This window comes from Labrus mixtus, chromosome 9 (genome assembly GCF_963584025.1).
Source record: "Labrus mixtus chromosome 9, fLabMix1.1, whole genome shotgun sequence".
Lineage (NCBI taxonomy): Eukaryota > Metazoa > Chordata > Actinopteri > Labriformes > Labridae > Labrus > Labrus mixtus.
The window spans coordinates 16,915,698-16,932,503 of NC_083620.1; the positions used below are offsets into that span (position 1 = coordinate 16,915,698).

The 16,806-nt window shown below is 40.1% G+C and overlaps 2 protein-coding genes across 2 annotated transcripts in view; both read left to right on the top strand.

Moving 5' to 3' along the window:
• Positions 1-6,220, top strand: part of rsrc1 (arginine/serine-rich coiled-coil 1) — a 118,376-nt gene extending 112,156 nt beyond the window's left edge. The window contains exons 8-10 of the mRNA XM_061046582.1: positions 685-791; positions 3,703-3,810; positions 5,875-6,220. Coding sequence (XP_060902565.1) covers positions 685-791; positions 3,703-3,810; positions 5,875-5,967 — 308 coding nt within the window. The 3' untranslated portion in view covers positions 5,968-6,220. The remainder of the gene's footprint in view (positions 1-684; positions 792-3,702; positions 3,811-5,874) is intronic.
• A 790-nt stretch (positions 6,221-7,010) lies between these two features.
• On the top strand, positions 7,011-16,347 carry mlf1 (myeloid leukemia factor 1). The gene is made up of 7 exons (XM_061046594.1): positions 7,011-7,311; positions 8,242-8,404; positions 14,073-14,156; positions 14,286-14,414; positions 14,841-15,000; positions 15,205-15,343; positions 15,525-16,347. Exons 1-7 carry the CDS (start codon positions 7,265-7,267, stop codon positions 15,589-15,591), a joined length of 789 nt encoding a protein of 262 aa, XP_060902577.1. The 5' UTR covers positions 7,011-7,264; the 3' UTR covers positions 15,592-16,347.
• Positions 16,348-16,806: the final 459 nt, after the last annotated feature.

Below are 16,806 nucleotides of genomic sequence, written 5' to 3' on the forward strand. Positions count from 1 at the left end.
GACTGATCAGTGGAGAGATTGACAGCCAGAGAATAATGGGAGCATTCAGACTCTGAGGTTTCTCCTTTTTTTTTCCTGTTACTAACTTTCCTGGCACACCTATTTTTGCCCTCCTACGCTGCGGAGACTGCTCTTGAATTCTTGAAGTGATTTATTATCTGATATGCAGAATCCTGATGTGTTTATATCCGAGAGTAATTTACTGGAAACCCTTTCAGTCTTTTTGTTTGATTGGACGAACCAGAGGAAAATACTTCCTGATACATGAAAACCGTATGAAAACTAATCACATTTAGTCTCCATAATGAAATTCCATTGCAGTGAGTTTGTGTTCATATTTTGATTATTTTAGAATGCATTATCTGAGTGTAATTCACTGTCTGGATATTATCTTGTTAGTGTTTTTCCCCCTCTTGCCTTTTGTAGCATCTCTTTGCCCTTGGCTAAAAAAAAGTCCTTTTTCATAGAGACCAATATGAAAATAGGGGAATATCAGATATTTGATATTGTATGTGTCAAAGAGCATTACACAGAGATAACATACCATCAACTACGCCCAATCCAAATGAAATCTGGTGCCTTTCAGAATATGACAAGGGAAAGCTGTGCCTTTGTGTGTATCTGGACATGTATGTGTGTGTGCTTTTGTTCTCAGCCTCTCCTCTGTGTTACATATGTTTTCAGAGGGAACTTCTCTGGAGGAGCAAGTGCGAAGGATAAAGGAACTCGAGGCCATCGAGAGTGATTCCTTTGTTCCTCAAGCTTTCAAATCATCCAGGGATGACATAAAGGTGCGTTCTGTCTCTCTTTCTCTCCCTACCCCTCACTCTCGCTACCTTTTCACTCCGTCTCTTATTGAATTTACCTCTCTGCAACGCTGTGCCGTCTGTCCAGAGACAGCCCAGACCAAATCAAACATTCATTCAGTGCCATTTGTTCCGACCTGAGACGGTTTTCATCAGACGCTCCAGTGTTCGCCGCCTCCAAAGCGGCAGCACCCACACAAAAGCCACAGCAGGCAGCAGCCAGTGTCTCTGTGTCTCTCTCTCCCCCCTCTGGTTGTGCAGATGCAGACAAAACACCCGAGTCATTATTGAAATGTCTCTGAAGGAGCAGGAATTAGATTTGTTGGGGATCATAGCTGTTTTCAAAAGATAGGCGACAACATTTGACAGCAAACCTGCACGGCCATTTGGGACTCATCCTGGTGAGTCTGACAAAGAGCAAGAGCCATGTGGCTGCAGCCTGGCCTGGCCTGGATAGACTGCCCTGATTGCACTTGCACTATTAACTTGGCCTAGAGGCCCATTTCTCTTACTGAGCCTGTATTAAACTATCCAGATGGGTAGCTGCTTTCAATGTTCAACAGATGGAAAAACACATTTTCAAAGTTATATCCGCACGTTAAAATGCACAGAAAATGACCAGTAAAAGAAAAAAAACATTTAATTTCAAAGAGCTGTCCACTACATGGCGGCTAAATATTTATCCCAACAGTCATGTAAAAACCTTACTGAGTTATGATAACCGCGTATGATGTAGCTGCCGCTACTTTTCCCTGCTCGTCCCTATCAGAAAGTTTACCATGGTACTCTACCATAGTAGTACTGTAGTGCATGTACCAGGGTATTACTATGGTACATGTACCATGGTATATTTGACAGTACCATAGTACATGTACTAGGCTACATAAATGCCAGGGTACTTGTACTATAGTAAATTAGTCAATGACCATTATTGGTCCCGGGTTAAAATTCTTGCCAAGATCTCCTTAAATTGTTGAATTGGAGTGCAGACGAACACCGACACAAACACTTAAAGGACTCATGGTGTTCATGTGTTTCTTTTAATGATAGCAGTATATCCGGGTTGTAACAAGGTTTTTTCTCCTCATGCATCATATTGAAGGCATTTCGGGGGAATGCGAAATGCCTGCACAAATGATACCTTCAAATGCAACCCAAGCTAAACACCAACACAGACTCACACACTTTTACTTCCAATTTGTAAAGTGAATGATCTGCGGATCATGTGCAGCCCGAACCACAGGTGGTCATCCAAATAGAGCATCCATGTTTAAAACACATTTAAAAGTCAAAATGGCCCTATTTGCTGTTTTATAGTCACATTTGATGATCTCTTTACCTACTTACCACCGTGAGTTGGAATTACTTTGTTGACATCTAACGTTATGCACTTCTTATTTATTTTACATCCAAGTTATATTTATTGGACTAAACCACAGAGTGTATGTTACGTACCATGTGCTATGGTACGTACTATGGTACATGTACTATGGTACTATGGTACATGTATAGCTGCAAAAAACGCACACTTGCCGGAATGCCAGCAAATGCGCGCCGGCTATAGTCCTAGAAGCAGGCAGCCCGAGTTCAAATCCAACCTGTGACTAATTTTCCGCATGTTGTTCCCCACTCTCTCTCCCTCCCCGATTTCTGACACTACCACTGTCCTATCTCTAAATAAAGGCATAAAAAGCCCCAATAACAACCTTTAAAAAAAGAATGCAAGCTTAAACATGACTTACATAAATGTTAGTCATTTTAGTGTGACTGTTTATTACCTTGAGGCTATGAGCTATGTTCATGACTGACTTCAGGTGATGAGTGTTAATGAGGAGATTTACTCTCAACTGCAGGACTTTTTTACAAAGGTTTTTCAGGCAGGCTGCATGAATTAAAAAGATGTAGATTCAGCATGTTATCACCAACAATTGTGAAGAGCAGTTATCCTTTCTGCTATTTGGCACATCACCGTACTTATTAGCCTGAATGTTTTATATTTCACTCACTTTACGTGTCCTGCCAAATAAATTTGAAAAAGATCTTTCCAACTGGGTAAACATTTGCTCCGGGGCTGCTTCAGGGAGTGTTTGAAACATGAATTGACTTGGCAGAGTATTCATTTTGATATTTTTTCTTCATGATGTACAACAAGGAGAGAGGCTATCCTTCCAAATGTGGGGCTTATTAAGGTTTTAAGTAATACCTTGAGGGCCGGAGGAATGAAAAGTTGTTAATATCACCTTTCCTTCTTCCAGCTTGGACTGGAGAACTTTCATCCTTGTCTTTAACAGTAATGAAATGTGTCTGATGATGTTGCGGCTTTAGTGAGCACACTAAAGAGTCAAAGAGCTGACCCTGTCTAAATGTAGTCACACTGCAGCTGCACAGTAAGACTCTCAGAGCATATGAGGTGGAAGAAGTGAAGAGTGAAGAAATGTATGCACAGATATATGATCAAAATAAGATGTTCATATTACATGCAGGATACAAACTCATATAGATAAGTACACTTGTTTCTTGAAGCCTTTTGTATGAGCCAGACTTCGCTGCCATCTGCTGGACACATGCTGTTATGCACACCATGATTCTTTTCCTTATCCCAAACCCCTTTATATACCAAATAGTATACTGAGAGTGTGTTATATACACAAAGTTTAGTGTTTTGTTCCAACAGCAAAGTCAGTAATGAATGTGCAAAAAGACAACAATTAAATTATTCATTTTTTCCAAATATTTCATACTTTTTAAGTGTTTTTCTTTCATAATTCTAGTCTAATTATTGATTTCCTCTGCCACATTGTGGTTATGCAAGTATCTGTATTGGTGCTTTTATTTATTTTATTCTTTTTTCATTTAAACATTTGAGCTGTTTTCTATGTTGTTTCTTTGAGTACAGGTTGAGCCGGCTGACATAAAGCAGGAGGCTGAGTGGACAGAGTCTCAGGATGTCACTCTTCCCATCTCCATCGTCTACAACGACAGGGACACGCTTGCCCACCCCAGTGTAAGTTCACATCAGGCAAACCCTTTTACTGTTTGGTCTAAAGTTTTCTGTTTATTTCTAAATCAAACCAAGCTGTCATGAAGACTTTTTTAACACCCGAAAAAAAAACCTTCCAACCAGCAAAAGATGATCTTACGTCTTATTTTATCTTTTGGTTGTCTTGTTTTTATGACTGGGGTAGTTATTGATTGCTGTACATACTTTTCAAACTTTCTCTTTTAAAAGTAAAAAAACGTTTCATCTTAAACCAGCACCACTTTTTTACAGCATTCCAGTATATTCTCATATAGTATAGGACACCGTGGTACAGTAGATTACAGCCTCCTAACATCACCTCCTCCCCTGCCTGCAGACCAATGATGAAAAACGAGAAGGAAACTTTAAACTCCAATAAAGCTCCCTGGGGCTTCCAAGTCATCTATCTCCACTGGGGAAACTAAGTTATGTCCTGACGTATGCAGATAACCCCCTCAATACACACACACACACACACACACACACACACAGGCTGCCCCCCAGCCTAAAAAACACACACATACACACCCTCAGACAGGCTGATGTATGGCAGCAATATGCCCCAGGCGGGCCCCGGCCTCAGCTTCAGCTCCAGCTCCACTTCCAATTAGAACAGATGAGTCCCATTAGCCCGGCCCAGATACTGTCATCCCACACACACAGCCTCATTAGCACCGTGACACCAGCGCAGGGCCGACAGACAAGAACTCACTAGTGTTGAATGTAACACGCAGATAACACGCACAGCAGCTGTAAGCAGCGTAGGTTAGGAGTGAAGGATTGACGGCTTTTGCTGTACAATCTGCATAATAACACACATATATCATCGCATAGATGTACAGTATGTACACACAGCCAGTGTGTCAACATTACCTCTCTCCCCCACATAGTGGATATAGAAATGATCTTCAAATTGTTTCCCTATGGCTCAGCGCCTTACTTCTTGGTGCTATAGTCATTATGTTACTTCCTAATAAACAGATGTGTTCATTCATCAGACACTTACATCAGCTTTATGGGCCTCTTACGTTCATTATCATCACTGCTGTTGATGTACTGAGATGAAAACAAGTCGCATATGTGGGCCTTCTCTGTCACCAAACGAACACACTGCTAGGCCCAGCATTGGGGAACCAGATGATTTATATATTTTTTTAGATATACGTTGTTTTTTTCCCTTATTTTTCACAATCTGAAGATAGAGGGGAAAGACTTCGGAGGTGTTTGATACTGCAGCCTTGCAACACTTGGTATTAATGCTGCAGGGCTCCACAGTCAATGCGTCACTGTACTTTTTACATCGATGCCGCACTGGTGCATTTTTGGTATCCCAATGTGTGATTTTACAATACGTTACAGCGCTGTGGAAGCATGAGAGGCATTACGAGTAAACACACAGTGGGAGATTCACATACACACACAGACACACACATTGCTGTTGATTCTGTCTCGCCCTTGTAACACCTTTGTCACCACTTTAGATGCTACCACATCGGTTGGACGACTTGTTGCCTCCATTAGGCCTCTGACAATTACATTGAAGGCGAGATGTAACAGGGACACTATAGTTATCCTGCCTTGAGCTGGCAATATATAATAGTAGTCCTTACCTGCTTGGCGCATTTAAAAAAACACCAGCAAACTGGTATTTCTGTCACATTCTTAATGTAATGCATCATGCCATAGTAGACCATGGAATAAAATGAACACTACTCTTAGCCCATTTATAAAGAAGAGGCATGTCATTATAGGTTACAATGAACATAACTGATTGTTTTTTGGTAATTTGGAGGCAGAAATGTCAAGCTTTTGGTTTCAAGTTGTCAAATTAAAATAATTGTTATGGGGATTTTTCAGTGCTTGTAGTTTTTTTAAAGACTGAATAATAATTTCACTGATTAGTAATTGTCTTAAGTCAATGTCAAACAGCATTCTAAACCACAGCTACATTGTAAGGCTTTCCTCTTTCTTTGCTTTTGATTGGTGGTTTCGTTTTGTCTTGTACCTTTTACTATACTTATGACATGTCCTCTCTGCACTCTCCTGTAGTTGTTCATGGACAAGGAGAAGGCAGAGGAGCTGTGGTTCAACAGACTGATCTCGCTGCGGCAGGAGAGGCTCATGGGAAGTCCTGTGCCCTGAAGAATACCAGGAGGATCTTTTGTGTTTCAGGGGACATTTGAGTAAACTCTAATGTGTCTTAATCCACATCATTTTCTTTCTGACTTGTTTTAGGATGTCATAAAGTTCCTTATTTTGACCCTCCTGATGAATTTCTCTACCCAGTTGTAAAAATGTTTGAGAACTTGAAGAAATTCAAATTTTTTGGTCGAATTGTGGTTTTATTGTCTTTTGTAATCACCTTAGTAAATAAAGGTACCTGTGATCTTTTTTTGAGTGATAAATGTCTTTTGCTTTTGTGGATTAGTGATTGAGAAAAACCTCTAAGTTGGATCACATTTGTAAAAACAGTATTCATCCTCTTCACTAAACAAGTATTGCAGCTCCAGATAAATAGGTATGAATGAATCACCTTTCTATTCAGTAACTTACTAAAAGTAACTTATCTTGTTGGGCTGAGACACTGACATGGAACATGAAACTGGAGGAAACATCTTCTCATCATCCGTACTCTCCGTTTGCATCCCCTTATACAAATCAGTTGTTTATATATTTGTGTTTGTTCAATGCTGTGTCCCTGAGCTGGGATTCAAGGCAGTAGTCAACACTCCGGCCTATTTGTGGAACAGCCAGATGGTAACGCTATACTGAGTCTGGGACACAGTTTGTCACCCTTGTAGCCTACCCTCCAAATAGTAAGTGCTGTAATGTAATAATAAAAGAAAGAGTACAAATTATTATTTAAGGGAAGCATACAAAGTACAAAGTAAGCTTTACAGGCTATGTAAGTGCCTACTTCGAGTGAGTAAAAACTTTGGTCATATGGCTGCATGTCTTCACAACCTGGCTTTGATAACAAACACAATATCTTAAGACATAATACAGTGAAGATTTATTTGTTCTACACATACAGCCAAATGTTATAATCGTATACGTTGCTGTATAGAGCTTTCATAGCTCCTGTGAAGGTTTGTTAATAACCATGCATCTAATTTTGGTCAAATGAAGACGCAAGATAGGTACTTTTTAAGTCACATTAGAATTGTCTAGATTGCCGTCTCCATGACAGCCACTCACAACACATTGAGCCCGCGAATGGTGCCTGATCATAGCTCCGAATAACCAGCCAATCAGAGGGCCGGGTTAAAGTCACGTGGCTGTTGTCAGAGAGAGTTTGGGTCTAAATTCTTTTGCATGACACCACCTCCATAGTAACCCAACCCAAGCTGAGCGACGGCGCTGGGCCACCTGTGGCCGCACGGATTATTTCTCAAAAGTCTTCATCTCTTTTCTGTTTCCAACTCCAAAGTCCGTTAAAATGTTCAATAGTAACCACAGGGAGGTTGAAGAGGATCCATTTTTTTCGTGAGTGCATTAACTAAACTTGTATTAAATCTGTTACTGTTTAAATGTTTTTTTTTAGTGAGTTCTTATTATTATGTTATTTCATATTATTTATCAGATAGATACACAAAAGAGTAAATGAAGTAGTTTAAGTAGCGCTAGTGTACCCCAGTCAACAAAACTATCAAACTTTAACACAAACAAAAGTTACTTAACAGATAAATGTGTAGCGTTATTTTGCAGCTTGGCTGGTGTTTAATAAACGAGCGAGTTAATGTCGAAGAGGTCAAATTTATTTGAATGTATTAATTATTTAGGTTTTAATATTGCTTACTACGACTTTACTGTTTATCTACAAATTGCACGTTTTGTTGTTGTTGTTAATATTTGTATGTGGTTTAACTGAATTTCAACCAGTTGTTGTGATTCACACATATCCTAGCTATTTTAGCCACTTAGTTTTAATATAATGAACCTCTAACCTAGCAACAATTTCAAATTAAATTCAGTAAAATTTATTGGCATACAATAATAATAGTTATTATTGGGAATAATAAGTAATTTAATAGTACCAGCTATTAATTTATATTAATATAATTAAAATTAACAACTGATGGAACAACTTCTTTGAAGTCTGACTCAGATTGTTATGTAACATGCTTTAAAAATAAGTTTAACACTGACACTGTGCGGTAATCACTTTGATTTATAGCACAAGTGAACACCTTAGGCAGTGTGTCCACATTTGACCCCACTTCTAAAGCAAGTGTAAAAGGAGCTGGAATTATTTAGGGAACCTGTTATTTCAATGTGTTGCTCTGGTGTAGAGACCTTTCTTATTCCTCTCCAGAAGCCTTTATCATGGTTCTCGGGCCTCATCATGTTCCTGCAGAGTTCCCTTGTCAATGTTGAGATTAACTTTTTCTTATTATTATTTTTACTCTGCCATAGGGATCCATTTCGAGCTCACAGGGAACACATGCGGCAGATGATGCGTAGCTTCTCTGAGCCATTTGGCGGGTCTTCAGTGCCCAGCCTTATGGATGGGAGAAACTGTGGCCGTGACATGATAGAACATCCCAGCTCATCCCAGCCACTCAGGGACGATCACAGGGTGAGAACAATTATTTCTGGAAGCAATCCTTATACCATTTTTGACCTATATGTTTAGTTACAGCACATAAAGCTCAACCCTGTTCATCACAGTATCAATATGTTATCAGATGTTTAACCTACATGATTTGGGTCTATTAGAGGCAAACTATAAATCCCCTGCTTCAGCATTTAACTTGTGAAAGCTTTATGCCTGTGTACTGCACTTTGAATATCATCATCAGATTAATGTTTGGAGAAGTGCAAAGTATACTCAGGTTTAGTGGAACTTGGTCACTTGCAGAGTAACTGGAGCACCACTTACAGAGGTATGGGACCATGTGAGTCTCTACTTTAGTGGAAGGGCAACCCCCTTGGCCTCTCATGACAGTTATATCTGGCCCTCAGGAGCCCTATTTATAGTGCATTGTTCCACTGACACACTAGTTTCTTGTAAATGCATGCAAAGTAATTGTAGTGGGCCTAGTTGCCGTGTTTACTTAAATTGCAGTTATTTTAAAAACATAAATGTTTGACTTTATACACTCATATAATATAAACATGACTTCAAGAGATGGTTGTCGATGACTACTCATCAACCTGTTTTAAAATTTTGGGGGGAAATTTGCGAGTTGTGCAAGGTTTTTAAGAGGTAAGCAGAATAGTTTTGATCTGCCTTGTTTTGCACCTGTTAACCTTTCCCAAATCAAGTCCCTGCACTGATTAGATAGCCCTGCTAAGTCAAACGTATCCCTGTCACCTGCTTTAATACAACTTATTCATTCCATTAAGTATCTAATGCTAGCTGAGGAGGGGCTTGGAGAACTCTGCTAATGACCTCAGTGACGGCAGATAGAATGTCTGTCCAAACAAAGTATTTTGTCTAACATAAGGAGGAGTCATTTCGAGTTTTTCTAAATACTGCAGATGATTAAATGATACAACTTTATTTAGCCTCCTGATTCCTTGACTACTTAGTACATTTTCACAAACAGTCAACCTGCTCTATGGCCTGACACATGGAGACAAGTTTGAGTATTTATCACAGGACTCTACTTCTCTGACTCCCACGCACACTTTGTCTGTGTGAAGATAAGGAGCAGTCTTGTGTTGCCCAGCAGTGGTCAGAGGGTGCTGAGTTGTTGGCTTTGTGAAGGCATATGTGCAGATGTCATGGACACTCTGTTTTCTCATTGTTGCTCTTTCGGTCCATCTGTTTGGAAGGACGTGTCTTGGCAGCGCTGGTGCTTTAGAAGCCAGATGACAGACAGACAGCTCACTGTCATTCTGCTCTCCAATATCACAGGCACAAATGTGCACACAAAAATACATTCTCACACACACACACACACACACACACACACACACACACACACACACACACACACACACACACACACACACACACACACACACACACACACACACACATACTGTATAAAACATGCTGACAAAAATGCTGACAAGGACTGTTACACAGGGTCACAGCATGCAAAGTAACATCGACATGAAGGCATGCAAACACACACATTGACCTGCGTGCGCATGCATTCACACATACACACACACACACACACACACACACACACACACACACACAAACACACCCACGTAATGCTGGAAGGCCTGTGCGTCTTGTTTTAGCTTGCTAACCGTAAGACTCCCAGTGGGAAAACAATCCCTGTGTTGCCTTCCAAAGCTCTCACATTTCCCAGTCTCTTGCCAATAGTCGCTACCTGGTTTATATCACCTTTCAAAGCACTCATTCATCTGGGCGCTTGTCTATAAAAGAAGTGCGAAATAAACAACAAGCATAAGTTAGCTGCGCCTTCTTTGATCCTGTGGTTTACTGAGCCAAACAGGTGGTAGAGGGGCTTGGAAAAGGTAATAACCAGTATAGGTATTAATGATGTTGTCTTTGTTGTTGGTTTGCACCCTTCTGGATCATTCTGGAAAATAAAGTGACAAGGAAGGCTTTGCAGTGTGAAGTGTAGCAGTTTATTAACCCCTCATTCACTCTGTATCCACTTTAAAAACTTCATAGTCTCCATAATCACATTCAGTGCCTTTGTGGTCTTCCAGTCAGAAGCACATATTAAACAAAATGCCTCTTCATGCACCACTTCCTAGGAGCTATACAATAACCACTTTCCTTTTGAGTATGAATCATATCGACAGTGCATATCTAGTGCGGAGTAACTCATACCTCCTCCAGGAGCAGCCTCCCTCAGAGGGCACAGTGGCATATTCAATATCAGATTGACAGAGAGATGGAGAGGAGAATGTCAATCTGCAGTTGTCCAGACAGCCGAAAATAATGTGTTAAAGACCACTGGGTCTACGTTCCTTATTTTGCACCCTCAATCTCTCCTCCCCTGTGCCATAGTCTAAATATAATGCTCGCAGATATGTAACCGTCATTTATTAGTTCATACATGCCACTCCGGGATAAAATAGGCTCTAAGCTTCATAGATAATGATAGAGGCGTTTTACATCGGCTTGACATTTAAAAAGAGCTGAGAGAGCAGCCTTGGACTCTTTGACCCATGTTGGATCCCCATCCTAACGGGTCTGTCTGGTCCATTGCAGCCTATCCAGAATGTAACTCAGTTTCAGTGTTAAACCCACGCTAATCTCTGGCAATGCGACCCAATTACACATGGAACACAAGTCATTCAACACCTCACTGATTATGCGCAATACTCCTGTGCATCACACCCCCAGAAAAACCACTCACACACTCATACAGTATACACATTGCAATAGCTTTTGAGATGCTTATCCAGGGCTGCAGGTCATAAACACCTGCTGTCTTGGCTTAGAGAACACAGGATCTGACTGGAGGCTGTTCCCTCCTCACTTGCGTGTCTCTTCTTGGTGCCCGCACTCCCAGAGGGTTCACGGCCTTGAGGGGCTGTGCTTAAAGCCGGAGGAGAGGTCTGTGTAGCTGTGTCAAGGGCTTAGTGACCGATGTAAGACAACCTAACAGCTTCCAGACAAAAACCTTGAAAAAAAGCTTAATGTACATGTGTGTATGTAACATGCTATACAAATACAACACCATACTGTTTCTATACTCATTTTTTTTATTTTGTATTATTCCTCAGGATATGGGTAGGGGGGAGCGGCAGAGTAAGTTAAAGACAAAATCTCCATTTTCACTTTTGAAAATATCGACTTCCCACAAACCTGATTTATTGATAAAATGAATATATATCGCTCAGCCCTACCAAAATCATTTTAGTGCAACTTTGCAAACTTCTTACCTCCACATCCTCACCAACACTGGAAATGTAGAGGATGTGAAATGGTGTCTCCAAAACAGTAAACAGTGCAGTATTCACCAATGGTTCATCTCTTCACAGACACTTTGAAAGATATGTTACTAAAATGTAGAAATTTGATTGATTATGAGTATTTAAGTAATTCAAAGCACTTTAACCCAACAATCAAAGTTACACCAAATCTGTACATAAACTAGTAATAAGTTATGTTTTAACTGCTGTATGTTTAGTCTCGTATCTGACCAGTTATATTAACCCATCTTGTTGCCAGTCAGATGCCTGTTCTATAGAACACTTACGTTGTTTAATAAGGTCTCAACGTAAACTTCTAAACAGGTAGAGAGATTAACACTTTGAACACGTTATTTGCAGAACATTTGAGTGCAACTTGTGAATAAATGACCTGATGTTACATTTTGAATGGATGGGGATTAAAAATATTTTACTGCAACATGCATGATTTGAGTGCTTGGGAATGAGGTGGTATATAAACTGTGACCCACAGAAAAAGAAACATGACTGAGAAGCAGTTTGAGAGATAAAGCCCAGTTCCATTTCGGTGCTTTATGATTCCTGATTATGATGAACAACCTTGAAAGCAACAATATTTAGGAATGTGGTTTGGTGCACTTTGGTACCCATCGAAGGTCTCTGGTTCATCCGTCACCGTGCCCTTCAGTCACTTAGTCTCAGTCGTTGTATGAAACCGTATAGATAAAGGCAGAGCTAGGCATACGTCCATCTGTTAAACATGAATTATCTGTGTCACAATTTTTATTTCTATTTAATGTGGATTTTAAAACAAAAATTATGGGAACATTTAACCTCAGGTAAAAAAAAAATTTTTAATTCTTGTATTCACTTTCACTAACTCTAGTCAGCAGACCTCATATGCCTCTGACTCTCTGAAGAGACGAGGCTGCTGACCCTGTTTATTATCCATTTTTATAACTGACACAGCTGTATCATGAGTAACGCAGCCACGAAGGAGAGAGAGAGAGAAAGTCCTGTTTCTACTCAGGCTCTCATTAGCTAAAGTAGCCTAGGTCATTGAATGGAAGGTCCTGATTGGTCAAATGATGTGTCAATCAAAAGTTCACAGTGCATGCATTAGTAAAGAGAAGCCAGTTGAACAGCGAATTACACTTTCAACTAATCTGTGGATCTTTATGGATGTCATGTGTTTGGTTTGAATCTTTGACTGGATTTGGATCGTGGGGACCAGGATTGGTTTTGTTGGAAGATTATGACAGTAGATCATCAGACGGTAAGAAAAATTAATGAAGACTTGCTTGTTTGTCAGTGGTCTGACAGATTCATAGATTGTGGCTAGTGTGGTGAAATGGTTCACAGTTGGAATCACAAGAATTATAGCTTTCTAGCAATGAGCATGAGTGATTTACACAGAACAGCAGTTGTTTAAAAGATGGTGATAATGAGCAAACATTTACAGCCCGCATGTGTCACAAGCGCACGGGCGGTCAGGGGAGGTGAGAGGCCTATATCAAAAAAGCTTTTGTTATTTGTAAATTTTCATTACCGTAATGTTTAGTTAAGAGTTTTCTATGTCATCATGGCCTCACTCCAATCTTTTGACATTGTAAAAAGCTGATGTTTTCTTTTTTTGTTGATCAGTTTAGATCACAAGAAATCTACAAAGAATTACATAATATATTACAACTGTTTTCCCCTTTACCTCCCCCCACCCCCCTAGAGCACATACATGTATAAAAGTGCATATGTGCAAACATCAGGATCAATCAAACATTCAAACCTTCTTCCCGCCCCCATCCACCCTGTGGCGACCCCACATACATCCCCACCCTGGATCTCTCAAGGAAAACATAGAAAGGAAAAACACATTTCAGGTCAAGCACGCTGCACACTGTCCTTAACTATATTGTAGGCTGCATAAAAAGCTGATGTTTTTTGATAATTCGGGTTAATGTTAATTTAACTTTCGTTAAATATATGCAGAGTTATCAAAGTTAGGCTGGTGTGTGAACTAGGGCCATAAAGCCATACGCACCTCTCGCGAGATGACCTTGGCCCGCTGCCAAAGTTACTAACTGCGATCGAGCCGTGCTGTGGGCATGGGAGAGATGCAATTCTCTCCCATGCCCACAGCACAATTGTTTTCTATACAGGAAAAACATGAAACAAAGATGTAAGTAGCATGTTCATGCAGGATTTGTTTTACAGTTATTTGATCCAGTTAATGTCACTGGGTCACGTGATACAATGTGAATGTACAGATGGCACAGATCGCAAGACACATTTAGCTCACAGTTCTGTGCATAGATGTTTGTACACATGATAGAGGTGCTTACGAGCTGTGAATGGACTGTGAACATGTGGTGTGCATGCCATTCATTGTCTCTGTTTTTTCCCTTGTGTTTGTGCAGGACATGATGATGAGCCCGTTCGGTAGGTTCGACAGCGTGATGTCCAACATGAGAAACAGGATGGAAGAGATGCACAGAAACTTTGTGAGTTAACTCATCAAATCATTTTTTTGTCCTTATCATGTTTTTATGCTGCTTACTCAGACCGCTGTTCTACGTGACCTGTAGCTGCTTAACTGTGTGTGTGTGTGTGTTCGCGTGTGTGTGTGTCAGGAGAACATGTCCACAGATTCAAACAGCCACTCATTCAGCTCCTCGTCAGTCATGACATTTTCAAAGGTTGGGAATGAGCCTCCCAAGGTCTTCCAGGCGAGCTCATCAACACGCCGTGCCCCTGGAGGGGTAAGTACCCCATCAGATATGTAACAGCAGTATAACACAGTACATTAGAGCACATTTCAGAACATTGAACTGAGAGACGTCAATCCGTCTGTATAGAAATATCACTTGTTCTTTTCTTCCCTGAGTGATCATGGGGATTTCTTCCCTCTGGCATTTCCTTGTTAGAAACATTACAATCAAACTTGTCTCTTAGGGACATATGATGGCTCTGTTCCATTAAGGTGTGTTTGAAATCATTTTGGTGATCCTGCATGCCCAGTATTAAGACCATGGAAATGGCCTCCCTTAATGGAATGCAGTCGTTAATACTATTAATAGCCACACTTGTGTAAGTCAAACTGTCTTTTATCTTACTGGACTAGTTTTCTAAATAAAGGATATTGATTGCTAATCTATGACACTGATGTGCTAATGTTCTATCATCAGATTAAGGAGACGAGGCAAGCACTGAAAGACTCTGAAAGTGGTGTGGAGAAGATGTCGATTGGTCATCACATCCAGGACAGGGGACATGTTGTGGAGAAGAAATACAACAAGAAGACGGGAGAGAAGGAGTTCAACCAAGACTTTCAGAACTTGGATGAATGTATGTTAAATACTGATGATAATGACAGGCTGCTTACACCCCCTAATAATCAGTAAAACAGGAAGTGATCAAATCATATATGTTTCGGTGGTTCGATCAGTTCAGTTGACTTGTTGAATGACTAACCAGCTCAACACAAAATATGTTCTCTTTATATGCAACAGTCCAAGTATTTCTAACTATATCCTGTTCCTCCACCTCCAGCTGAAGCACAAACGTTTGACTCAGAGTGGCAGCAGGAATTATCCAAGTTCCAGCCATCTGGTCCCATGTCCCGTCAGGCAGAACCTCGACTCAGTGGAGTTCACAGGGCAGCTCTCACCGGTCCTGAGCAGGCCGACAGGTCAGTATTACATGCTCTGACTCTGTGACAGGTTGAAGACAGTCAAGGGTCTGCAGTACAGGATGAAATAACTAGTATTAGACACCTACTGTATGCTTTTATTAGAGTATAGTTATCATGATTATTCTGCAGTTGATTTAGCTTTTAAGCTGTAAATAACCAAATTGTTTTTTTTCCACAGAGATAGATCAAAAGGAGAGGCTGAGGGTAAAAGATGTGTGAAATTCTCAGACTCTTCAAAGCAGTGAAACCACCTGTATGTGTGTGCTCATTAAAGTCTTTCAGCCATCATAAAGTAAACTCTTGTGCTCTGTACCTACACAGACGCCCATGACCCACCCCGCTTTCTTCAAAAAGAGATCAGAATCAGAAGGCCCCAAAACGTAGACCTTAGAGATTTGAACATGTTTAACATACTGCAAAAAAATGAAAGGAACAATAATCTTGGATTAAAATAAACTGCAGTATGCTTTGAAGAATGAGTGACAGGACTATGTGATCTATATAAATTCTAGTGTTTTGTCTCCTCATTCATTGGTATACCGGTGGATGTTTTTGTGTTTAAACTGATAAAAGTAATTTCTTACAAGAGTGTGTAATAAAGGCTAATAGGCACTACTTTTCATTACACATGACATTATGAGTCAAGAGCGATTAGATTCTCATCTTATTTTCATAATACAACAATACAAAATGTAGTGAAATCCACTGATGCACTCAATGTATAGATCGTCTTTTCATTGTATTGTCTAGTACCTGATGCTCTCCGTATGAACTGTATATTGTTCTTGCTGTAATCTTTGTAAAAAGAAACATATTATTCTTCCTTTTATATGTTCCTGTGGTTTATCATTTACTGAACTCTGTGCTGCACGTTGTTCTCCTGGCAATGACTGGATTATTCTCATTCATTCTCGCCATGTTCTTGTACATTTTTTTTCAAGCTTTAAAAGTCATATGTACCAACACAGACTATTGTATGAAAATAAAAATGTGAAAATATGGAGACTTATCCAGTCTGTTCTTAAATGAATGCTGACCTGTTTGTATGTGACCTGTAAGGAGCCTGTGAGAGGACATATTGTGGTGAACCTCTCGTCTGCTATATAGTGACCCACGGTGATATTTTTGGATAGAGGCACTTGTCTGTCAGTAATTTAGATTGGACTGAGATGTTACACGACTGCAAGCACACCAGGCACCCCTCCCACATGCTTGTGTATCAGTCTTAATTTAACCCTTGAACCCCTGACCAATAGGAAGCTCAAAAAGAATTCAAATGTAAGCATATCCCACTTTGAGAACTTTTGTTCAAAAGAGAAACTATTCTTCTCCCTCTGTACAGTGGGAGTCTGAATTTCTTTCCTTGCCATATTTCCAGTGTTAAAACCACTAAACTCTGGATTTTAAAGTGAAATGTTTAATGTCAGTACCTGCATCCACTCATGATGGGTTTAAACTGT

Excerpts from the sequence above, each read along its gene's own strand:
- mlf1 (XM_061046594.1), top strand. The coding sequence starts at position 7,265 with ATGTTCAATAGTAACCACAGGGAGGTTGAAGAGGATCCATTTTTTTC. Across the intron at positions 14,415-14,840 it reads CACGCCGTGCCCCTGGAGGG|ATTAAGGAGACGAGGCAAGC; the intron begins GTAAGTACCCCA and ends TTCTATCATCAG. Across the intron at positions 15,001-15,204 it reads CTTTCAGAACTTGGATGAAT|CTGAAGCACAAACGTTTGAC; the intron begins GTATGTTAAATA and ends CTCCACCTCCAG.